We start from the raw sequence: 22,284 nt of genomic DNA, 5'->3' as shown, positions 1-22,284 counted from the left end.
CGAGGGGCTGAATGGGCCTCCTGTTCCTGTGTAACAGGCTCGAGGGGCTGAATGGGGCCTCCTGTTCCTGTGTAACAGGCCCGAGGGGCTGAATGGGCCTCCTCCTGTTCCTGTGTAACAGGCTCGAGGGGCTGAATGGGCCTCCTCCTGTTCCTGTGTAACAGGCTCGAGGGACTGAATGGGCCTCCTCCTGTTCCTGTGTAACAGGCTTGAGGGGCTGAATGGGCCTGCTGTTCCTGTGTAACAGGCTCGAGGGACTGAATGGGCCTCCTCCTGTTCCTGTGTAACAGGCTCGAGGGACTGAATGGGCCTCCTGTTCCTGTGTAACAGGCTCGAGGGGCTGAATGGGCCTCCTCCTGTTCCTGTGTAACAGGCTCGAGGGGCCGAATGGGCCTCCTCCTGTTCCTGTGTAACAGGCTCGAGGGGCTGAATGGGCCTCCTCCTGTTCCTGTGTAACAGGTTCGAGGAGCTGAATGGGCCTCCTCCTGTTCCTGTGTAACAGGCTCGAGGGGCCGAATGGGCCTCCTGTTCCTGTGTAACAGGCTCGAGGGACTGAATGGGCCTCCTCCTGTTCCTGTGTAACAGGTTCGAGGAGCTGAATGGGCCTCCTCCTGTTCCTGTGTAACAGGCTCGAGGGGCCGAATGGGCCTCCTGTTCCTGTGTAACAGGCTCCAGGGGCCGAATGGGCCTCCTCCTGTTCCTGTGTAACAGGCTCGAGGGGCTGAATGGGCCTCCTGTTCCTGTGTAACAGGCTCGAGGGGCCGAATGGGCCTCCTGTTCCTGTGTAACAGGCTCGAGGGGCTGAATGGGCCTCCTGTTCCTGTGTAACAGGCTCGAGGGGCTGAATGGGCCTTCTCCTGTTCCTGTGTAACAGGCTCGAGGGGCTGAATGGGCCTCCTCCTGTTCCTGTGTAACAGGCTCGAGGGGCTGAATGGGCCTCCTGTTCCTGTGTAACAGGCTCGAGGGGCTGAATGGGCCTCCTGTTCCTGTGTAACAGGCTCGAGGGGCTGAATGGGGCCTCCTGTTCCTGTGTAACAGGCCCGAGGGGCTGAATAGGCCTCCTCCTGTTCCTGTGTAACAGGCTCGAGGAGCTGAATGGGCCTCCTCCTGTTCCTGTGTAACAGGCTCGAGGGGCTGAATGGGCCTCCTCCTGTTCCTGTGTAACAGGCTCGAGGGGCTGAATGGGGCCTCCTGTTCCTGTGTAACAGGCTCGAGGGGCTGAATGGGCCTCCTCCTGTTCCTGTGTAACAGGCTCGAGAGGCTGAATGGGCCTCCTGTTCCTGTGTAACAGGCTCGAGGGGCTGAATGGGCCTCCTCCTGTTCCTGTGTAACAGGCCCGAGGGGCTGAATGGGCCTCCTGTTCCTGTGTAACAGGCTCGAGGGTCTGAATGGACCTCCTCCTGTTCCTGTGTAACAGGCTCGAGGGGCTGAATGGGCCTCCTGTTCCTGTGTAACAGGCTCCAGGGGCCGAATGGGGCCTCCTGTTCTCAACGATCCTTCAGCCTGCTTTCCTGCCCTCTGCAGATTTCCCCGTCTGATCTTCTCGAGCGCCAAGCAGCTCCTCGCTTCCCGTCGGGGAGGTGGATTTGACCCGTCGTTGGACCACAGGCCGGCAGGGGACGATGGCCAGACACATCGGCAAGCTGCATCCCAAGACCTGCGCCCTCTTTCTCTGTGACATGCAGGAGAAGTTCCGGCCCAGTGTGGCCTACTTCCCCCAGGTCGTGTCCGTCGCTGCCAGAATGCTTCAGGTGAGCGGGGGGGACGGTGGGGGGAAGGGAGTGGGGGAGTGGGAGGTTGGAGCAAGAGGAAGAGGGGTCCGAGGGAAAGGGGCCAGAGGAGCAGGGATTGCGGGGAGAGAGGGTTGGGGAGCGGGGCGGGAAAGAGAGGGAAGGGGTTCAGAGGGAGAGGGGTTGGAGCGAGATTGGGAGAGGGGCTGGGAAAGGCAGGGATCGGGGTCGGAGGGAGAGAGAGAGTGGGGTGGGGGGGGGGGAGTGGGAGGGAGGGAGGCAGAGGGGATTGGAGGGGGAGAGGGGATTGGAGGGAGAGGGGGACAAGGGATTGGTGGGAGAGAGGGAGAGGAGTTGTCGGGAGAGGGGGTTGGAGGGAGAGAGGGGATTGGAGGGAGAGGGGGCTGGGAGAGGGAGGTTGGAGGGAGAGGGAGGGTTCGAAACAGAGAAAATAGGTGCAGGAGCAGGCCATTGGGCCCTTCGAGCCTGCCCCACCATTCAATATGATCATGGCTGATCATGCAACTTCAGTACCCCACTCCTGCCTTCTCTCCATACCCCCCTGATCCCTTTAGCCGTAAGGGCCACATCTAACTCCCTCTTGAATATATCCAATGAACTGGCCCCCAACAACTTTCTGTGGTAGAGAATTCCACAGGTTCACAATTCTCTGGGTGAAGAAGTTTCTCCTCATCTCGGTCCTAAATGGCTGACCCCTTATCCTTAGACTGTGTGAGCCCTGGTTCTGGACTTCCCCAACATCGGGAACATTCTTCCCGCATCTAACCTGTCCAATCCCGTCAGAATTTTATATGTTTCTATGAGATCCCCCTCTCATTCTTCTAAATTCCAGTGAATATAAGCCCAGTCTTTCCAGTCTTTCTTCAAATGTCAGTCCTGCCATCCCGGGAATCAGTCTGGTGAACCTTCGCTGCACTCCCTCAATAGCAAGAATGTCCTTCCTCAGATTAGGAGACCAAAACTGTGCACAATATTCCAGGTGTGGCCTCACCAAGGCCCTGTACAACTGCAGTAAGACCTCCCTGCTCCTATACTCAAATCCTCTCGCTATGGAGGCCAACATACCATTTGCCTTCTTCACCGCCTGCTGTACCTGCATGGTCAACCTTCAATGACTGATGTCCCATGACACCCAGGTCTCGTTGCACCTCCCCTTTTCCTAATCTGTCGCCATTCAGATAATATTCTGCCTTCCTGTTTTGGCCCTCAAAGTGGATAACCTCACATTTATCCACATTATACTGCATCTGCCATGCATTTGCCCCACTCACCTCACCTGTCCAAGTCACCCTGCAGCCTCTTAGCATCCTCCTCACAGCTCACACCGCCACCCAGCTTAGTGTCATCTGCAAACTTGGAGATATTTTAGTTTGTTAGTTTGCAGGTGCAGCAGGGAATCGGGAAGGCGAATGGGATGTTGGCCTTCATTGCGAGAGGGATGGAGTACAAAAGCAGGGAGGTCCTGCTGCAACTGTACAGGGTATTGGTGAGGCCGCACCTGGAGTACTGCGTGCACAGTTTTGGTCACCTTACTTAAGGAAGGATATACTGGCTTTGGAGGGGGTACAGAGACGATTCACTCGGCTGATTCCGGAGATGAGGGGGTTACCTTATGATGATAGATTGAGTAGACTGGGTCTTTACTCGTTGGGAGTTCAGAAGGATGAGGGGGTGATCTTATAGAAACATTTAAAATAATGAAAGGGATAGACAAGATAGAGGCAGAGAGGTTGTTTCCACTGGTCGGGGAGACTAGAACTAGGGGGCACAGCCTCAAAATACGGGGGAGCCAATTTAAAAGCGAGTTGAGAAGGAATTTCTTCTCCCAGAGGGTTGTGAATCTGTGGAATTCTCTGCCCAAGGAAGCAGTTGAGGCCTAGCTCATTGAATGTATTCAAGTCACAGATAGATAGATGTTTAACCAATAAGGGAATTAAGGGTTACGGGGAGCGGGCGGGTAAGTGGAGCTGAGTCCACGGCCTGATCAGCCGTGATCTTGTTGAATGGCGGAGCAGGCTCGAGGGGCTCGATGGCCTCCTCCTGTTCCTAATTCTGATGTTCTTATGTTACACTCAATTCCTTCGTCTGAATCATTGATGTGTACATGGGGACAGAGAGAGAAGGAGCGAGAGGCGGGGTTTGTTCTGGCCGCTGGCTGTGCCTCTCCCGATCGATTCAGCTCCCCGAGGCAGGGGGTTAAAGAGGGCTTCCGACAGGAGTGGGGACGTTCTGTGTTGTGTCCAGCCTTTCCCGTCGGGATTTTTAACCCCGATCTTTCCCGCCAGGCGGCCAAGGCGCTCGAGATCCCCGTCGTCGTCACGGAGCAGTACCCCAAAGGGTTGGGTCCCACGGTACCGGAACTGGGGGCCGAGGCGATCAGGAAATTCGCCAAGACTTGCTTCAGCATGATCACGCCCGAGGTGGAGGAGGAACTGCGATCACTCCCCGAACTGGAGTCCGTCATCCTGTGCGGCATTGAGACACAGGCCTGTATAATGGTCCGTCAATTCACCCTTCCCTCTCGCTGTCGAGGGAGCTTTACTCTGTATCTAACCCCCTGTACCTGCCCTGGGAGTGTTTGATGGGGACAGTGTAGAGGGAGCTTTACTCTGCATCTAACCCCCTGTACCTGCCCTGGGAGTGTTTGATGGGACAGTGTAGAGGGAGCTTTACTCTGTATCTAACCCCCTGTACCTGCCCTGGGAGTGTTTGATGGGACAGTGTAGAGGGAGCTTTACTCTGTATCTAACCCCCTGTACCTTCCCTGGGAGTGTTTGATGGAACAGTGTAGAGGGAGCTTTTCTCTATCTAACCCCCTGTACCTGTCCTGGGAGGGTTTGATGGGACAGTGTAGAGGGAGCTTTACTCTGTATCTAACCCCCTGTACCTGCCCTGGGAGTGTTTGATGGGACAGTGTAGAGGGAGCTTTACTCTGTATCTAACCCCCTGTACCTGCCCTGGGAGTGTTTGATGGGACAGTGTAGAGGGAGCTTTACTCTGTAACTAACCACCTGTACCTGCCCTGGGAGTGTTTGATGGGACTGTGTAGAGGGAGCTTTACTCTGTATCTAACCCCCTGTACCTGCCCTGGGAGTGATGGGACAGTGTAGCGGGAGCTTTACTCTGTATCTAACCCCCTGTACCTGCCCTGGGAGTGATGGGACAGTGTAGAGGGAGCTTTACTCTGTATCTAACCCCCTGTACCTGCCCTGGGAGTGTTTGATGGGACAGTGTAGAGGGAGCTTTACTCTGTATCTAACCCCCTGTACCTGCCCTGGGAGTGTTTGATGGGACAGTGTAGAGGGAGCTTTACTCTGTATCTAACCCCCTGTACCTCCCTGGGAGTGTTTGATGGGGACAGTGTAGAGAGAGCTTTACTCTGTATCTAACCCCCTGTACCTGCCCTGGGAGTGTTTGATGGGGACAGTGTAGAGAGAGCTTTACTCTGTATCTAACCCCGTGCTGTACCAGCCCTGGGAGTGTTTGATGGGGACAGTGTAGAGGGAGCTTTACTCTGTATCTAACCCCCTGTACCTGCCCTGGGAGTGTTTGATGGGGACAGTGTAGAGGGAGCTTTACTCTGTATCTAACCCCCTGTACCTGCCCTGGGAGTGTTTGATGGGACAGTGTAGAGGGAGCTTTTCTCTGTATCTAACCCCCTGTACCTGTCCTGGGAGTGTTTGATGGGACAGTGTAGAGGGAGCTTTACTCTGTATCTAACCCCCTGTACCTTCCCTGGGAGTGTTTGATGGAACAGTGTAGAGGGAGCTTTTCTCTGTATCTAACCCCCTGTACCTGTCCTGGGAGGGTTTGATGGGACAGTGTAGAGGGAGCTTTACTCTGTATCTAACCCCCTGTACCTGCCCTGGGAGTGTTTGATGGGACAGTGTAGAGGGAGCTTTACTCTGTATCTAACCCCCTGTACCTGCCCTGGGAGTGATGGGACAGTGTAGCGGGAGCTTTACTCTGTATCTAACCCCCTGTACCTGCTCCTGGGAGTGTTTGATGGGGACAGTGTAGAGGGAGCTTTACTCTGTATCTAACCCCCTGTACCTGTCCTGGGAGGGTTTGATGGAACAGTGTAGAGGGAGCTTTTCTCTGTATCTAACCCCCTGTACCTGTCCTGGGAGGGTTTGATGGGACAGTGTAGAGGGAGCTTTACTCTGTATCTAACCCCCTGTAACTGCCCTGGGAGTGATGGGACAGTGTAGCGGGAGCTTTACTCTGTATCTAACCCCCTGTACCTGCCCTGGGAGTGTTTGATGGGACAGTGTAGAGGGAGCTTTACTCTGTATCTAACATCGAAAATAGGGGCGGGAGTCGGCCATTCGGCCTCTCGAGCCTGCGCCATCATTCAATACGATCACGGGCTGATCCTCTATCTCAACTCCATATTCCCGCTTTCTCCCCAGACCCCTTGATGCCTTTTGTGTCTAGAAATCTATCTATCGCCCTCTTAAATATATTCAGTGACTTGGCCTTCTATGGTAGAGAATTCCACAGGTTCACCTCCCTCTGAGTGAAGACATTTCTCCTCCTCTCGGTCCTAAATTTCCTACCCCGTATCCCGAGACTGTGTGAGCCCTTGTTCTAGACTTCCCAGCCCCCCGGGGAAACATCCTCCCCCCGCATCCAGTCTGTCCAACCCCCCCGTCAGAATTTGACACCTTTCAATCAGATCCCCCTCTCGTTCTTCTAAACTCCAGTGAATACAGGGCCCAGTCCACCCAATCTCTCCTCATACGGCAAGTCCTGCTCTCCCGGGAATCAGTCTGGTGAACCTTCGCTGCACTCCCTCTGTGGCAAGTGTATCCTTCCTTGGGTAAGGAGACCAGAACTGCTCACAGTACTCCAGGTGCGGTCTCACCGAGGCCCCTGTGTAACTGCAGTAAGACCTCCTTGCCCCTGTACTCAAACCCTCTCGCAATGAAGACCAACGGACCACTTGCCTTCCTCACTGCTCGCTGCCCCCCTGCGTGTTGGCTTTCAATGACCGGTGTACAGGGACACCCAGGTCCCCTCTGTACATCGACACTTCCCCAAGCCCTCACCCTTTCAATAATACTTTGTCCTTATGTTGTTCCTACCAACGTGGATAACATCGCATTTGTCCACGCTAAACTGTATCTGCCATGTGTTTGCCCACTCACTCAACCTATCTAAATCGCCTTGCAGTATCCTTGCATCCTCCTCACAACTCTCAACCCCACCTAGTTTTGCGTCGTCGGCAAACTTGGAAATATTACACTTGCTTCCTTCATCCAAATCATTTACATATATATTATTAATAGCTGGGGCCCCAGCACTGATCCCTGTGGTACCCCACTCGTCAACACATTGAATGGCGGTGAAGGGCCGAATGGCCGACTCCTGCTCCTATGTTTCCAGTTGCTCAACCTGACCTGGCGCAAGCACTCCCACAGACAGACCAGGAAAAGCCCAGGATTTACTCCCGGCCTACCTCCACATCCGAACCTTCCTGCCCTTCCAAGCACAGAGCTTCACCCGGGAAGTGTGAGGTCAGGCACTTGGGCAGAAAAAAAAAATCAAAGAGCAAGTTATTATTTAAACGGAGAAAGATTACAAAGTGCGGCAGTACAGCGGGACCTGGGGGTTACTTGTACATGAAACACAAAAGGTTAGTACGCAGGTACAGCAAGTGATCAGGAAGGGCCAATGGTATCTTGGCCCTTTATTGCAAAGGGGGATGGAGTATAAAAGCAGGGAAGTCTTGCTCCAGTTATACAGGGTATTGGTGAGGCCACACCTGGAGTACTGCGTGCACAGTTTTGCTCTCCGTATTTACAAAAGGATATACTTGCTTTGGAGGAGTCAAGATCCACGGCCTGGCCCTGGACAACGTGGTCCATTTCCCATACCTCGGGAGCCTCTTATCAACAAGGGCAGACATTGGCGACGAGGGCCAACACCGCCTCCAGTGCGCCAGTGCAGCCTTCGGCCGCCTGAGGAACAGAGTGTTCGAAGACCAGGCCCCTCAAATCCACCACCCAGCTCATGGTCTACAGGGCTGTAGTGATACCCGCCCTCCTGTATGGCTCAGCAACACGGACCGTGTACAGTAGACACCTCACCCCCAGCTCATGGTCTACAGGGCTGTAGTGATACCCGCCCTCCTGTATGGCCCAGAGACACGGACCATGTACAGCAGACACCTCGAGTCGCTGGAGAAATACCACCGACGCTGTCTCCGCGAGATCCCGCAAATCCCCCGGGAGGACAGACGCACCAACGTTAGCGTCCTCGACCAGGCCCGACATCCCCAGCATCGAAGCACTGACCACACACTCGACCAGCTCCGCTGGGCAGGGCCACATTGTCCGCATGTCCCCCCCCCCCCCAGACACCAGACTCCCAAAGCGAGCGCTCTACTCGGAACTCCTTCACGGGCAAGCGAGCCCCCAAGGTGGGGCAGAGGAAACGTTACAAGCGACACACCCCTCCCCCTGATAAAGTGCAACATCCCCCACCAACACCTTGGAGTCCCTGGGCCCAAAGACCAGTCCGCCCTGAGTGGAGGAAGTGCATCCGGGAGGGCGCTGAGCACCTCGAGTCTCGTCGCCAATTGCGAGCAGGCAGAAAGCAAGCGCAGGCAGCGGAAGGAGCGTGCGGCAAACCTGTCCCACCCTCCCCTTCCCTCAACGTCTATCTGTCCCACCCTCCCCTTCCCTCAACGTCTATCTGTCCCACCCTCCCCTTCCCTCAACGTCTATCTGTCCCACCCTCCCCTTCCCTCAACGTCTATCTGTCCCACCCTCCCCTTCCCTCAACGTCTAGCTGTCCCACCCTGTGACAGGGACTGTGGTTCCCGTATTGGACTGTTCAGTCACCCGAGAACTCGTGTTAGAGTGGGGAGCGAGTCTCCCTCGGTTCCGAGGGACTGCCTATGATGAAGATGAGTGTGTGTGTGTGTGAGAGAGAGAGCGAGCTTACAATCTATATTAATGACTTGGATGAATTTGTCCGATGGAGTATAATGTGGGAAAGTGTGAGGTCATGCACTTGGCAGAAAAAAAAATCACAGAGCAAGTTATTATTTAAACGGAGAAAGATTACAAAGTGCCGCAGTACAGCGGGACCTGGGGGTTACTTGTACATGAAACACAAAAGGTTAGTCTGCAGGTACAGCAAGTGATCAGGAAGGGCCAATGGTATCTTGGCCCTTTATTGCAAAGGGGGATGGAGTATAAAAGCAGGGAAGTCTTGCTCCAGTTACACAGGGTATTGGTGAGGCCACACCTGGAGTACTGCGTGCACAGTTTTGCTCTCCGTATTTACCAAAGGACACACTTTGCTTTGGAGGCAGTTCAGAGAAGGTTCACTCGGTCGATTCCGGGGATGAGGGGATTGACTTATGAGGAAGGTTGAGGAGGTTGGGCCTCTACTCATTGGAGTTCAGAAGAATGGGAGGCGATCTTATCGAAACGTATCAGATTATGAGGGGGGGGCTCGACAAGGTGGATGCAGAGAGGATGTTCCCACTGATGGGGGAGACTAGAACTAGGGGGCATGGTCTTAGAATAAGGGGCCGCCCATTTAAAACTGAGATGAGGAGGAATTTCTTCTCTCAGAGGGTTGTAAATCTGTGGAACTCGTTGCCTCAGAGAGCTGTGGAAGCCGGGACATTGAATATATTTAAGGCAGAGATAGACAGTTCCTTAACCGATAAGGGGGCGGGCAGGGAAGTGGAGCTGGGTCCATGATCGGATCAGGCCACGATCGTATTAAATGGCGGAGCAGGGCTCGAGGGGCCGAATGGCCGACTCCTGCTCCTATTTCTGATGTTCTCCGGATATAATTCTCCTTCTTCTGTCTCCCACAGAGCACAGCGTTGGATTTACTCGAGCGGGGTCTGGATGTCCACGTGGTAGCAGATGCCTGCTCCTCTCGCAGGTAAGAGGCCAAGTTTTCAGCAGAGAGAGCGAGAGGGGCAGGCCGTTTGGGCCTGTTACGCCAACCTTCCAACAAGGGACCTTACCTGAGGTCAGGGGGCATATAGCAATGGAGGAGATCGGCACCAGTTATCGAGGGACTTGGTTAGACCACACTTGGAGCACCGTGCACAGTTCTGGTCTCCATATCCCTGGGTGAGACCACACTGGGAGCACAATACATAGTTCTGCTCTCCATATACCTGGGTTAGACCGCACTTGGAGCACCGTGCACAGTTCTGCTCTCCATATACCTGGGTTAGACCACACTGGGAGCACCGTGCACAGTTCTGCTCTCCATATACCTGGGTTAGACCACACTTGGAGCACCGTGCACAGTTCTGCTCTCCATATACCTGGGTTAGACTACACTTGGAGCACCGTGCACAGTTCTGGTCTCCATATACCTGGGTTAGACCACACTCGGAGCACCGTGCACAGTTCTGGTCTCCATATCCCTGGGTTAGACCACACTTGGAGCACCGTGCACAGTTCTGGTCTCCATATCCCTGGGTTAGACACACTTGGAGCACCGTGCACAGTTCTGGTCTCCATATCCCTGGGTTAGACCACACTGGGAGCACCGTGCACAGTTCTGCTCTCCATATACCTGGGTTAGACTACACTTGGAGCACCGTGCACAGTTCTGGTCTCCATATACCTGGGTTAGACCACACTGGGAGCACCGTGCACAGTTCTGGTCTCCATATCCCTGGGTTAGACCACACTTGGAGCACCGTGCACAGTTCTGGTCTCCATATACCTGGGTTAGACCACACTCGGAGCACCGTGCACAGTTCTGGTCTCCATATCCCTGGGTTAGACCACACTTGGAGCACCGTGCACAGTTCTGGTCTCCATATCCCTGGGTTAGACACACTTGGAGCACCGTGCACAGTTCTGCTCTCCATATCCCTGGGTTAGACCACACTGGGAGCACCGTGCACAGTTCTGGTCTCCATATCCCTGGGTTAGACACACTTGGAGCACCGTGCACAGTTCTGGTCTCCATATCCCTGGGTTAGACACACTTGGAGCACTGTGCACAGTTCTGGTCTCCATATCCCTGGGTTAGACCACACTGGGAGCACCGTGCACAGTTCTGGTCTCCATATACCTGGATTAGACCACACCTGGAGTATTGTGCACAGTTCTGGTCTCCATATACCTGGATTAGACCACACCTGGAGTATTGTGTACAGTTCTGGTCTCCATGTACCTGGGTTAGACCACACTTGGAGCACCGTGCACAGTTCTGGTCTCCATATACCTGGGTGAGATCACACCTGGAGTATTGTGAGCAGTTTGGGTCTCCTTACCTAAAGAAGGATACACTTGCCACAGAGGGAGTGCAGTGAAGGTTCACCAGACTGATTCCTGGGAGGGCAGGACTGTCGTATGAGGAGAGATTGTGTCGATTGGGCCTAATACTCTCTGGAGTTTAGAAGAATGAGAGGGGATCTTCTTGAAACGCATAAGATTCTCAGGGGGATTAACAAGGTGGATGCAGAGAGGATGTTCCCACTGATGGGGGAGACTAGAACTAGGGGGCATGGTCTCAGAATAAGGGGCCGCCCATTTAAAACTGAGATGAGGAGGAATTTCTTCTCTCAGAGGGTTGTAAATCTGTGGAACTCGCTGCCTCAGAGAGCTGTGGAAGCCGGGACATTGAATATATTTAAGGCGGAGATAGACAGATTTTTGAACGATAATGGAGTCAAGGGTTATGGGGAGCGGGCGGGGAAGTAGAGCTGAGGCGAAGATCAGATCAGCCGCGATCGTATTGAATGGCAGAGCAGGCTCGTGGGGCTGAATGGGCCTCCTGTTACTGTATAGCGGGCTGAATGGGCTTCCTCCTGTTCCTGTGTAACAGACTCGAGGGGCTGAATGGGCCTCCTCCTGTTCCTGTGCAACAGGCTCGAGGGGCTGAATGGGCCTCCTCCTGTTCCTGTGTAACAGGCTCGAGGGACTGAATGAGCCTCCTCCTGTTCCTGTGTAACAGGCTCGAGGGGCTGAATGGGCCTCCTGTTCCTGTGTAACAGGCTCGAGGGGCTGAATGGGCCTCCTCCTGTTCCTGTGTAACAGGCTCGAGGGGCTGAATGGGCCTCCTGTTCCTGTGTAACAGGCTCGAGGGGCTGAATGGGCCTCCTCCTATTCCTATTTCTCACGTTCTTGTCTTGTGATGTGCCCTCTCAGCCAGGTCGATCGATTGATAGCGCTGTCCCGGATGAAACAGAGTGGTGCTTTCCTTACAACCAGTGAAGGAACGATGCTGCAGCTTATACGAGACGCAAGGCACCCAAAATTCCGGGAGGTGAGTCAACGGGGCTGGTACGGCGGGGAGGGATAGGGAGAGTGGAGACTTGCATCGTCATCGTGACGAATCATGAACCTCGATCGGAACCAAATAAATCCCCACTGACCGAAATGTTTCCGAAAAAGGACTTGTGGAGCACTGTGCACAGTTCTGGGTCTCCATATCCCTGGGTCAGACCACACTGGGAGCACCGTGCACAGTTCTGGTCTCCATATACCTGGGTCAGACCACACTGGGAGCACCGTGCACAGTTCTGGTCTCCATATCCCTGGGTTAGACCACACTTGGAGCACCGTGCACAGTTCTGGTCTCCATATCCCTGGGTTAGACCACACTTGGAGCACCGCGCACAGTTCTGGTCTCCATATCCCTGGGTCAGACCACACTGGGAGCTCCGTGCACAGTTCTGGTCTCCATATCCCTGGGTCAGACCACACTGGGAGCTCCGTGCACAGTTCTGGTCTCCATATCCCTGGGTCAGACCACACTGGGAGCTCCGTGCACAGTTCTGGTCTCCATATCCCTGGGTCAGACCACACTGGGAGCACCGTGCACAGTTCTGGTCTCCATATCCCTGGGTCAGACCACACTTGGAGCACCGTGCACAGTTCTGGTCTCCATATCCCTGGGTTAGACCACACTTGGAGCACCGCGCACAGTTCTGGTCTCCATATCCCTGGGTCAGACCACACTGGGAGCACCGTGCACAGTTCTGGTCTCCATATCCCTGGGTCAGACCACACTTGGATAAAAAGAATATGGATACACTGGACAAAAGTGCTGCACTGTCGGAGGTAGATGTATATACTCTCGGAGTCGAGCCCCATAATCCAGACCCACACTGCCCAGTGCCAGGACTGAGGGAGCGCCGCACTGCGCTGTCGGAGGGGCAATACTGAGGGAGGTAATCAGGAGGGAAGGAGGCCATTTTGGGCCCATCGTGTCCGCCTGGCGCCGGCCGACCGAGAGCCATCCCGGCCTAATCCCACTTTCCTGCTCTCGCTCCCTCGCCCTGTAGCATACGGCACTTCAAGGTGCACTGCCTGCTGTGGTGAGGGTTTCTGCCTCGACCGCCCTTTCAGGCAGTGAGTTCCGTACCAGACCCTGAGACCCTGCCCCAGACCCCCACCCCCCTCTGGGTGAAGACATTTCCCCTCTAAACCTCCCCCCCAATTACTGTCAATCCACGCCCCCTGGTTGTTGACCCCTCTGCCAAGGGAAACAGGTCCGTCCTATCCACTCGATCCACCCCCCTCATCATTTTATACACCTCAATCAGGTCTCCCCTCAGCCTCCTCTGTTCCAGAGACAACAACCCCAGCCTATCCAATCTTTCCTCATCGCCAAAATTCTCCAGTCCAGGCAACATCCTGGTAAATCACCTCTCTACCCTCTCCATTGCAACATCCTGGTAAATCCCCTCTGTACCCTCTCCAGTGCAACATCCTGGTAAATCTCCTCTGTACCCTCTCCAGTGCAACATCCTGGTAAATCTCCTCTGTACCCTCTCCAGTGCAACATCCTGGTAAATCTCCTCTGTACCCTCTCCAGTGCAACATCCTGGTAAATCTCCTCTGTACCCTCTCCAGTGCAACATCCTGGTAAATCTCCTCTGTACCCTCTCCAGTGTAACATCCTGGTAAATCTCCTCTGTACCCTCTCCAGTGCAACATCCTGGTAAATCTCCTCTGTACCCTCTCCAGTGTAACATCCTGGTAAATCTCCTCTGTACCCTCTCCAGTGCAACATCCTGGTAAATCTCCTCTGTACCCTCTCCAGTGCAACATCCTGGTAAATCTCCTCTGTACCCTCTCCAGTGCAACATCCTGGTAAATCTCCTCTGTACTCTCTCCAGTGTAACATCCTGGTAAATCTCCTCTGTACCCTCTCCAGTGCAACATCCTGGTAAATCTCCTCTGTACCCTCTCCAGTGTAACATCCTGGTAAATCTCCTCTGTACCCTCTCCAGTGTAACATCCTGGTAAATCTCCTCTGTATCCTCTCTAGTGCAACATCGTGGTAAATCTCCTCTGTACCCTCTTTAGTGCAACATCCTGGTAAATCTCCTCTGTACCCTCTCCAGTGCAACATCCTGGTAAATCTCCTCTGTACCCTCTCCAGTGCAACATCCTGGTAAATCTCCTCTGTACCCTCTCCAGTGCAATATCCTGGTAAATCTCCTCTGTACCCTCTCTAGTGCAACATCCTGGTAAATCTCCTCTGTATCCTCTCCAGTGCAACATCCTAGTAAATCTCCTCTGTACCCTCTCCAGTGCAACATCCTGGTAAATCTCCTCTGCACCCTCTCCAGTGCAACATCCTGGTAAATCTCCTCTGTCCCCTCTCCAGTGCAACATCCTGGTAAATCTCCTCTGCACCCTCTCCAGTGCAACATCCTGGTAAATCTCCTCTGTACCCTCTCCAGTGCAACATCCTGGTAAATCTCCTCTGTACCCTCTCCAGTGCAACATCCTGGTAAATCTCCTCTGTACCCTCTCTAGTGCAACATCCTGGTAAATCTCCTCTGTACCCTCTCTAGTGCAACATCCTGGTAAATCTCCTCTGTATCCTCTCCAGTGCAACATCCTAGTAAATCTCCTCTGTACCCTCTCCAGTGCAACATCCTGGTAAATCTCCTCTGCACCCTCTCCAGTGCAACATCCTGGTAAATCTCCTCTGTACCCTCTCCAGTGCAACATCCTGGTAAATCTCCTCTGCACCCTCTCCAGTGCAACATCCTGGTAAATCTCCTATGTACCCTCTCTAGTGCAACATCCTGGTAAATCTCCTCTGTACCCTCTCCAGTGCAACATCCTGGTAAATCTCCTCTGTACCCTCTCCAGTGCAACATCCTGGTAAATCTCCTCTGTACCCTCTCTAGTGCAACATCCTGGTAAATCTCCTCTGCACCCTCTCCAGTGCAACATCCTGATAAATCTCCTCTGTACCCTCTCCAGTGCAACATCCTGGTAAATCTCCTCTGCACCCTCTCCAGTGCAACATCCTGGTAAATCTCCTCTGCACCCTCTCTAGAGCAATCACATCTTTCCCACAATGTGGTGACCAGAACTGTGCACGCAGTACTCCAGCTGTGGCCTAACCAGCGTTGTGTACAGTTCAAGAACAACCTCCCAGCTCTTGTATTCTACGCCTCGGCTAATAAAGGCAAGAATTCCATGTGGCTTCTTAACCACCTTATCCATCTGGCCTGCTATCTTCAGGGATCTGTGGACCTGCCCTCCCAGGTCCCTCCGTTCCTCTACACTTCTCAGTGTCCGACCATTTAATGTGTATTCCCTCGCCTCGTTAGCCCTCCCCAAATGCATTCCCTCACACTTTTCCGGATTGAACTGTATTGGCCGCTGCTCTGCCCACCTAAAACACTGCATTAGGATGGAGAAGGAAACAGTTAATTCAGAGACCATGGTCCAGAACTTAAAGAAGGGTAACTTTGAAGGTATGAGGCGTGAATTGGCTAGGATTGATTGGCGAATGATACTTGAGGGGTTGACTGTGGATGGGCAATGGCAGACATTTAGAGACCGCATGGATGAACTACAACAATTGTACATCCCTGTCTGGCGTAAAAATAGAAAAGGGAAGGTGGCTCAACCGTGGCTATCAAGGGAAATCAGGGATAGTATTAAAGCCAAGGAAGTGGCATGCAAATTGGCCAGAAATAGCAGCGAACCCGGGGACTGGGAGAAATTTAGAACTCAGCAGAGGAGGACAAAGGGTTTGATTCGGGCAGGGAAAATGGAGTACGAGAAGAAGCTTGCAGGGAACATTAAGACGGATTGCAAAAGGTTCTACAGATATGTAAAGAGAAAAAGGTTAGTAAAGACAAACGTAGGTCCCCTGCAGTCAGAATCAGGGGAAGTCATAACGGGGAACAAAGAAATGGCGGACCAATTGAACAAGTACTTTGGTTCGGTATTCACTAAGGAGGACACAAACAACCTTCCGGATATAAAAGGGGTCAGAGGGTCTAGTAAGGAGGAGGAACTGAGGGAAATCCTTATTAGTCGGGCAATTGTGTTGGGGAAATTGATGGGATTGAAGGCCGATAAATCCCCAGGGCCTGATGGACTGCATCCCAGAGTACTTAAGGAGGTGGCCTTGGAAATAGCGGATGCATTGACAGTCATTTTCCAACATTCCATTGACTCTGGATCAGTTCCTATGGAGTGGAGGGAAGTCAATGTAACCCCACTTTTTAAAAAAGGAGGGAGAGAGAAAACAGGGAATTATAGACCGGTCAGCCTGACCTCAGTAGTGGGTAAAATGATGGAATCAATTATTGAGGATGTCATAGCAGCGCATTTGGAAAAAGGTGACATGATAGGTCCAAGTCAGCATGGATTTGTGAAAGGGAGATCATGCTTGACAAACCTTCTGGAATTTTTTGAGGATGTTTCCAGTAGAGTGGATAAGGGAGAACCAGTTGATGTGGTATATTTGGACTTTCAGAAGGCTTTCGACAGGGTCCCATACAAGAGATTGATGTGCAAAGTTAAAGCACATGGGATTGGGGGTAGTGTGCTGACGTGGATTGAGAACTGGTTGTCAGACAGGAAGCAAAGAGTTAGGAGTAAATGGGTACTTTTCAGAATGGCGGGCAGTGACTAGTGGGGTACCGCAAGGTTCTGTGCTGGGGCCCCAGCTGTTTACACTGTACATTAATGATTTAGACGAGCGGATTAAATGTAGTATCTCCAAATTTGCGGATGACACTAAGTTGGGTGGCAGTGTGAGCTGCGAGGAGGATGCTATGAGGCTGCAGAGCGACTTGGATAGGTTAGGTGAGTGGGCAAATGCATGGCAGATGAAGTATAATGTGGATAAATGTGAGGTTATCCACTTTGGTGGTAAAAACAGAGAGACAGACTATTATCTGAATGGTGACAGATTAGGAAAAGGGGAGGTGCAACGAGACCTGGGTGTCATGGGACATCAGTCATTGAAGGTTGGCCATGCAGGTACAGCAGGCGGTGAAGAAGGCAAATGGCATGTTGGCCTTCATAGCGAGGGGATTTGAGTACAGGGGCAGGGAGGTGTTGCTACAGTTGTACAGGGCCTTGGTGAGACCACACCTGGAATATTGTGTACAGTTTTGGTCTCCTAACTTGAGGAAGGACATTCTTGTTATTGAGGGAGTGCAGCGAAGGTTCACCAGACTGATTCCCGGGATGGCGGGACTGACCTATCAAGAAAGACTAAATCAACTGGGCTTGTATTCACTGGAGTTCAGAAGAATGAGAGGGGGATTTCATAGAAACATATAAAATTCTGATGGGATTGGACAGGTTAGATGCGGGAAGAATGTTCCCGATGTTGGGGAAGTCCAGAACCAGGGGCTCACACAGTCTAAGGATAAGGGGTAAGCCATTTAGGACCGAGATGAGGAGAAACTTCTTCACCCAGAGAGTGGTGAACCTGTGGAATTCTCTACCACAGAAAGTTGTTGGGGGCCAGTTCACTCAATATATTCAAAAAGGAGTTAGATGTGGCCCTTACTACTCGGGGGATCAAGGGGTATGGCGAGAAAGCAGGAATGGGGTACTGAAGTTGCATGTTCAGCCATGAACTCATTGAATGGCGGTGCGGGCTAGAAGGGCCGAATGGCCTGCTCCCTGCACCTATTTTCTATGTTTCTATGTCCGCTTCTCTGCTTTCCTGTAGGTTCAGCAGATTATCATGGACCCAGCCCCCGACAGCAATCTGATGGCTCTTTTCCAAGGTCAGAACCCGCTCTTCAGCTGAGGCCCGTGGATCAGCACGCCAGGGGGGTGCCGAGACAATGCCGGTGACACAGGACATCTCTGAGCCCGTTGGCACCTTGGAAAAATATCAGCCCTTTCAATGAAGGGATTACTTCACAGATTTACCTCAAATTACTGTCATCTGAATTCAACCCGGTTCCTTCCAATTATCATGGACTGTACCCATCCATTTCATCCCCTCCCACAGCCCATGTACAATCTCCCCTATATCGGGCTCTAGTTACCCATTGACCCTCCCACAGTCTATGTACAATCTCCCCTATATAGGGCTCTAGTTACCCATTGACCCTCCCACAGTCTATGTACAATCTCCCCTATATAGGGCTCTAGTTACCCATTGACCCTCCCACAGCCCATGTACAATCTCCCCTATATCGGGCTCTAGTTACCCATTGACCCTCCCACAGTCTATGTACAATCTTCCCCGAAATAGGGCTCTAGTTACCCATTGACCCTCCCACAGTCTATGTACAATCTCTCCTATATAGAGCTCTAGTTACCCATTGACCCTCCCACAGTCTATGTACAATCTCCCCTATATAGGGCTCTAGTTACCCATTGACCCTCCCACAGCCCATGTACAATCTCCCCTATATAGGGCTCTAGTTACCCACTGACCCTCCCACAGCCCATGGACACACTCCCCTATATAGGGCTCTAGTTACCCATTGACCCTCCCACAGTCTATGTACAATCTCCCCTATATAGGGCTCTAGTTACCCATTGACCCTCCCACAGTCTATGTACACACTCCCCTTTATAGGGCTCTAGTTACCCATTGACCCTCCCACAGTCTATGTACAATCTCCCCTATATAGGACTCTAGTTACCCATTGACCCTCTCACAGCCCATGTACAATCTCCCCTATATAGGACTCTAGTTACCCATTGACCCTCCCACAGTCTATGTACACACTCCCCTTTATAGGGCTCTAGTCACCCATTGACCCTCCCACAGTCTATGTACAATCTCCCCTATATAGGGCTCTAGTTACCCATTGACCCTCCCACAGCCCATGGACACACTCCCCTATATAGGGCTCTAGTTACCCATTGACCCTCCCACAGTCTATGTACACACTCCCCTTTATAGGGCTCTAGTCACCCATTGACCCTCCCACAGTCTATGTACAATCTCCCCTATATAGGGCTCTAGTTACCCATTGACCCTCCCACAGCCCATGGACACACTCCCCTATATAGGGCTCTAGTTACCCATTGACCCTCCCACAGTCTATGTACAATCTCCCCTATATAGGGCTCTAGTTACCCACTGACCCTCCCACAGTCTATGTACAATCTCTCCTATATAGGGCTCTAGTTACCCATTGACCCTCCCACAGCCCATGGACACACTCCCCTATCATTAATCTTTCTAATCTACTTTATCATCTGAAGGAACCTTATGATTCGACACGCACTGCCCCATCTGTGACTGCGGAAGCTGCGAAATATTAATCCCGGTGCAGCGCACGCCGTGAAGAGGCCATTCGGCCCATCGAATTTGGTGCCTGCTGTACCCAATGACGTGATTGTATCTCGACTAACGACTCTGTTTCTGCCACTTGGATTGCCCCACTTCTGTGAATAAACCTCTTCCTGGTAACCACCTCCAAGTCTTCTGTCCATTTGAGTCGGCAGGCTGTCATGAGTGGGGTGCCGCAGGGATCAGTGCTGGGGCCCCAGCTATCCACAATCTATATCAATGATATCTGTGGTTGGGAAAATGTTGGAGTCCATTATCAAAGAAGCAGTAGCAGGACATTTGGAAAAGCAAAATTCGGTCGGGCAGAGTCAGCGTGGGTTTGTGAAGGGGGAAATCACGTTAGACAAATTTGCTGGAGTTCTTTGAGGATGTAACGAACAGGATGGATAAAGGAGGAACCAGTAGATGTGATATATTTGGACTTCCGGAAGGCATTTGACAAGGTGCCACATAAAAGGTTACTGCACAAGATAAAAGTTCGCGGGGTTGGGGGGTAATATATTAGCATGGATAGAGGATTGGCTAACTAACAGAGAACAGAGAGTCGGGATAAATGGTTCATTCTCGGGTTGGCAATCAGTAACTAGTGGGGTGCGGCAGGGATCAGTGATGGGGCCCCAGCTATTTACAATCTATATTAACGACTTGGAAGAAGGGACTGAGTGTAACGTAGCCAAGTTTGCTGACGATACAAAGATGGGAGGAAAAGCAATGTGTGAGGAGGACACACAAAATCTGCAAAAGGACATAGACGGGCTCAGTGAGTGGGCAAAAATTTGGCAGATGGATGTGCTTATAAACAGTATACGTGTACCCACCATGGTCTGTTGTGATCACAGATAGGTCTCTTATGGCAGATTACACTGCCCCTCCCTCTCTCTGTCTCTCACTCTCTCTGTCGCGTGCGCTCTCTCTCTCTCTCTCTCACTCTCTCTGTCGCGTGCGCTCTCTCTGTGTCTCTCTCTCTCTCTCTGTCTCTCTCTCTCTGTCGCGTGCACTCTCTCTGTGTCTCTCTCTGTCTGTCTCTGACTCTCTCTGTTGCATGCACTCTCTCTGTGTCTCTCTCTCTCTCTCTGACTCTCTGTCTCTCTCTCTCTCTGTCTCTGACTCTCTGTCGCGTGCGCTCTCTCTGTCTCTCTCTCTCTGTCTCTCACTGTCTCTGTTGCGCGCGCTCTCTGTCTCTCTCTCTCTCTTGCATGCGCTCTCTCTCTCTGTGTCTCTCACTCTCTGTTTCTCACTCTGTCTCTCTGTCTCTCACTCTCTCTGTCTCTCTCAATCTCTGTTGCGTGCACTCTCTGTCTCTCTCTCTCTCTCTGTCTCTCTCTCTCTGTCGAGTTTCCGCTCAAAATCGTTTGCATATTGCGATTGCAAAACATGTTCTGAACCAGCGCGTTCGGGCAGTTTAAAAATGTAATTTTGTTTTGGAAAAAAATGTTCCTTTCAAAAATATTCCTTGATATATTTAAGAGTGGCTACAGGAACAATTTGCATTTGTATAGCGCCTTTAATGTAGTAAAACGTCCCAGGGTGCTTCACAGGAGCGATTATCAGACACAATTCGACCCCGGGCCACACGGGGAGATATTGGGGGACAGGCGACCACAAGCTGGGTCACAGAGGTGGGTTTTAAGGAGCGTCTTGAAGGAGGAGAGAGAGGCGGAGAGGTTTAGGGAGGGAGTTCCAGAGCTTGGGGCCCCAGGCAGCTGAAGGCACGGCCACCGATGGTGGAACGATCGGGGGCTGCTCAAGGGGGCAGGATTGGAGGGGCGCGAGGGAGGGATTTGAACAGGATGAGAATTGTAGGGGCTGGAGGTTGTTACAGAGATAGGGAGGGGGCGGGCACAGGGGTGATGGGTGAGTGGGACTGGGTGTGAGTTGGGACACGGGGGCAGTGAGCACAGGGGGTGATGGGTGAGTGGGACTGGGTGTGAGTTAGGACACGGGGTCAGTGAGCACAGTGGGTGATGGGTGAGTGGGACTGGGTGTGAGTTAGGACACGGGGCACAGGGGGTGATGGGTGAGTGGGACTGGGTGTGAGTTAGGACACGGGGCAGTGAGCACAGGGGGTGATGGGTGAGTGGGACTGGGTGTGAGTTAGGACACGGGGTCAGTGAGCACAGGGGGTGATGGGTGAGTGGGACTGGGTGTGAGTTAGGACACGGGGTCAGTGAGCACAGAGGGTGATGAGTGAGTGGGACTGGGTGTGAGTTAGGACACGGGGTCAGTGAGCACAGGGGGTGATGGGTGAGTGGGACTGGGTGTGAGTTAGGACACGGGGTCAGTGAGCACAGGGGGTGATGGGTGAGTGGGACTGGGTGTGAGTTAGGACACGGGGTCAGTGAGCACAGGGGGTGATGGGTGAGTGGGACTGGGTGTGAGTTAGGACACGGGGTCAGTGAGCAGAGGGGATGATGGGTGAGTGGGACTGGGTGTGAGTTAGGACACGGGTCAGTGAGCACAGGGGGTGATGGGTGAGTGGGACTGGGTGTGAGTTAGGACATGGGTCAGTGAGCACAGGGGGTGATGGGTGAGTGGGACTGGGTGTGAGTTAGGACACGGGGTCAGTGAGCACAGGGGGTGATGGGTGAGTGGGACTGGGTGTGAGTTAGGACACGGGGTCAGTGAGCACAGGGGGTGATGGGTGAGTGGGACTGGGTGTGAGTTAGGACACGGGGTCAGTGAGCACAGGGGGTGATGGGTGAGTGGGACTGGGTGTGAGTTAGGACACGGGGCACAGGGGGTGATGGGTGAGTGGGACTGGGTGCGAGTTAGGACACGGGGTCAGTGAGCACAGGGGGTGATGGGTGAGTGGAACTGGGTGTGAGTTAGGACACAGGGTCAGCGAGCACAGGGGGTGATGGGTGAGTGGGACTGGGTGTGAGTTAGGACACGGGGTCAGTGAGCACAGGGGCTGATGGGTGAGTGGGACTGGGTGTGAGTTAGGACACGGGGTCAGTGAGCACAGGGGGTGATGGGTGAGTGGGACTGGGTGTGAGTT

At 52.9% G+C, this 22,284-nt stretch overlaps 1 protein-coding gene across 4 annotated transcripts in view; it reads left to right on the top strand.

Annotated features, from left to right (window-relative positions):
• isoc2 (isochorismatase domain containing 2) overlaps positions 1-19,410 on the top strand; it is a 27,314-nt gene extending 7,904 nt beyond the window's left edge. For 3 of the 4 annotated variants that reach the window (XM_070874141.1, XM_070874142.1, XM_070874140.1), the window contains exons 2-6: positions 1,525-1,751; positions 4,037-4,249; positions 9,592-9,662; positions 11,897-12,014; positions 17,700-19,410. In XM_070874141.1, coding sequence (XP_070730242.1) covers positions 1,623-1,751; positions 4,037-4,249; positions 9,592-9,662; positions 11,897-12,014; positions 17,700-17,780 — 612 coding nt within the window. In that variant the 5' untranslated portion in view covers positions 1,525-1,622 and the 3' untranslated portion in view covers positions 17,781-19,410. The remainder of the gene's footprint in view (positions 1-1,524; positions 1,752-4,036; positions 4,250-9,591; positions 9,663-11,896; positions 12,015-17,699) is intronic. The other variant, XM_070874143.1, reaches the window with a different exon arrangement.
• The last annotated feature ends 2,874 nt before the right edge of the window (positions 19,411-22,284 follow it).

The sequence above is a fragment of the Pristiophorus japonicus genome, unplaced genomic scaffold (assembly GCF_044704955.1).
Source record: "Pristiophorus japonicus isolate sPriJap1 unplaced genomic scaffold, sPriJap1.hap1 HAP1_SCAFFOLD_689, whole genome shotgun sequence".
NCBI lineage: Eukaryota > Metazoa > Chordata > Chondrichthyes > Pristiophoridae > Pristiophorus > Pristiophorus japonicus.
Note: the sequence above shows the minus strand (reverse complement) of the source record. Positions and strands in the feature narration are given on the sequence as shown.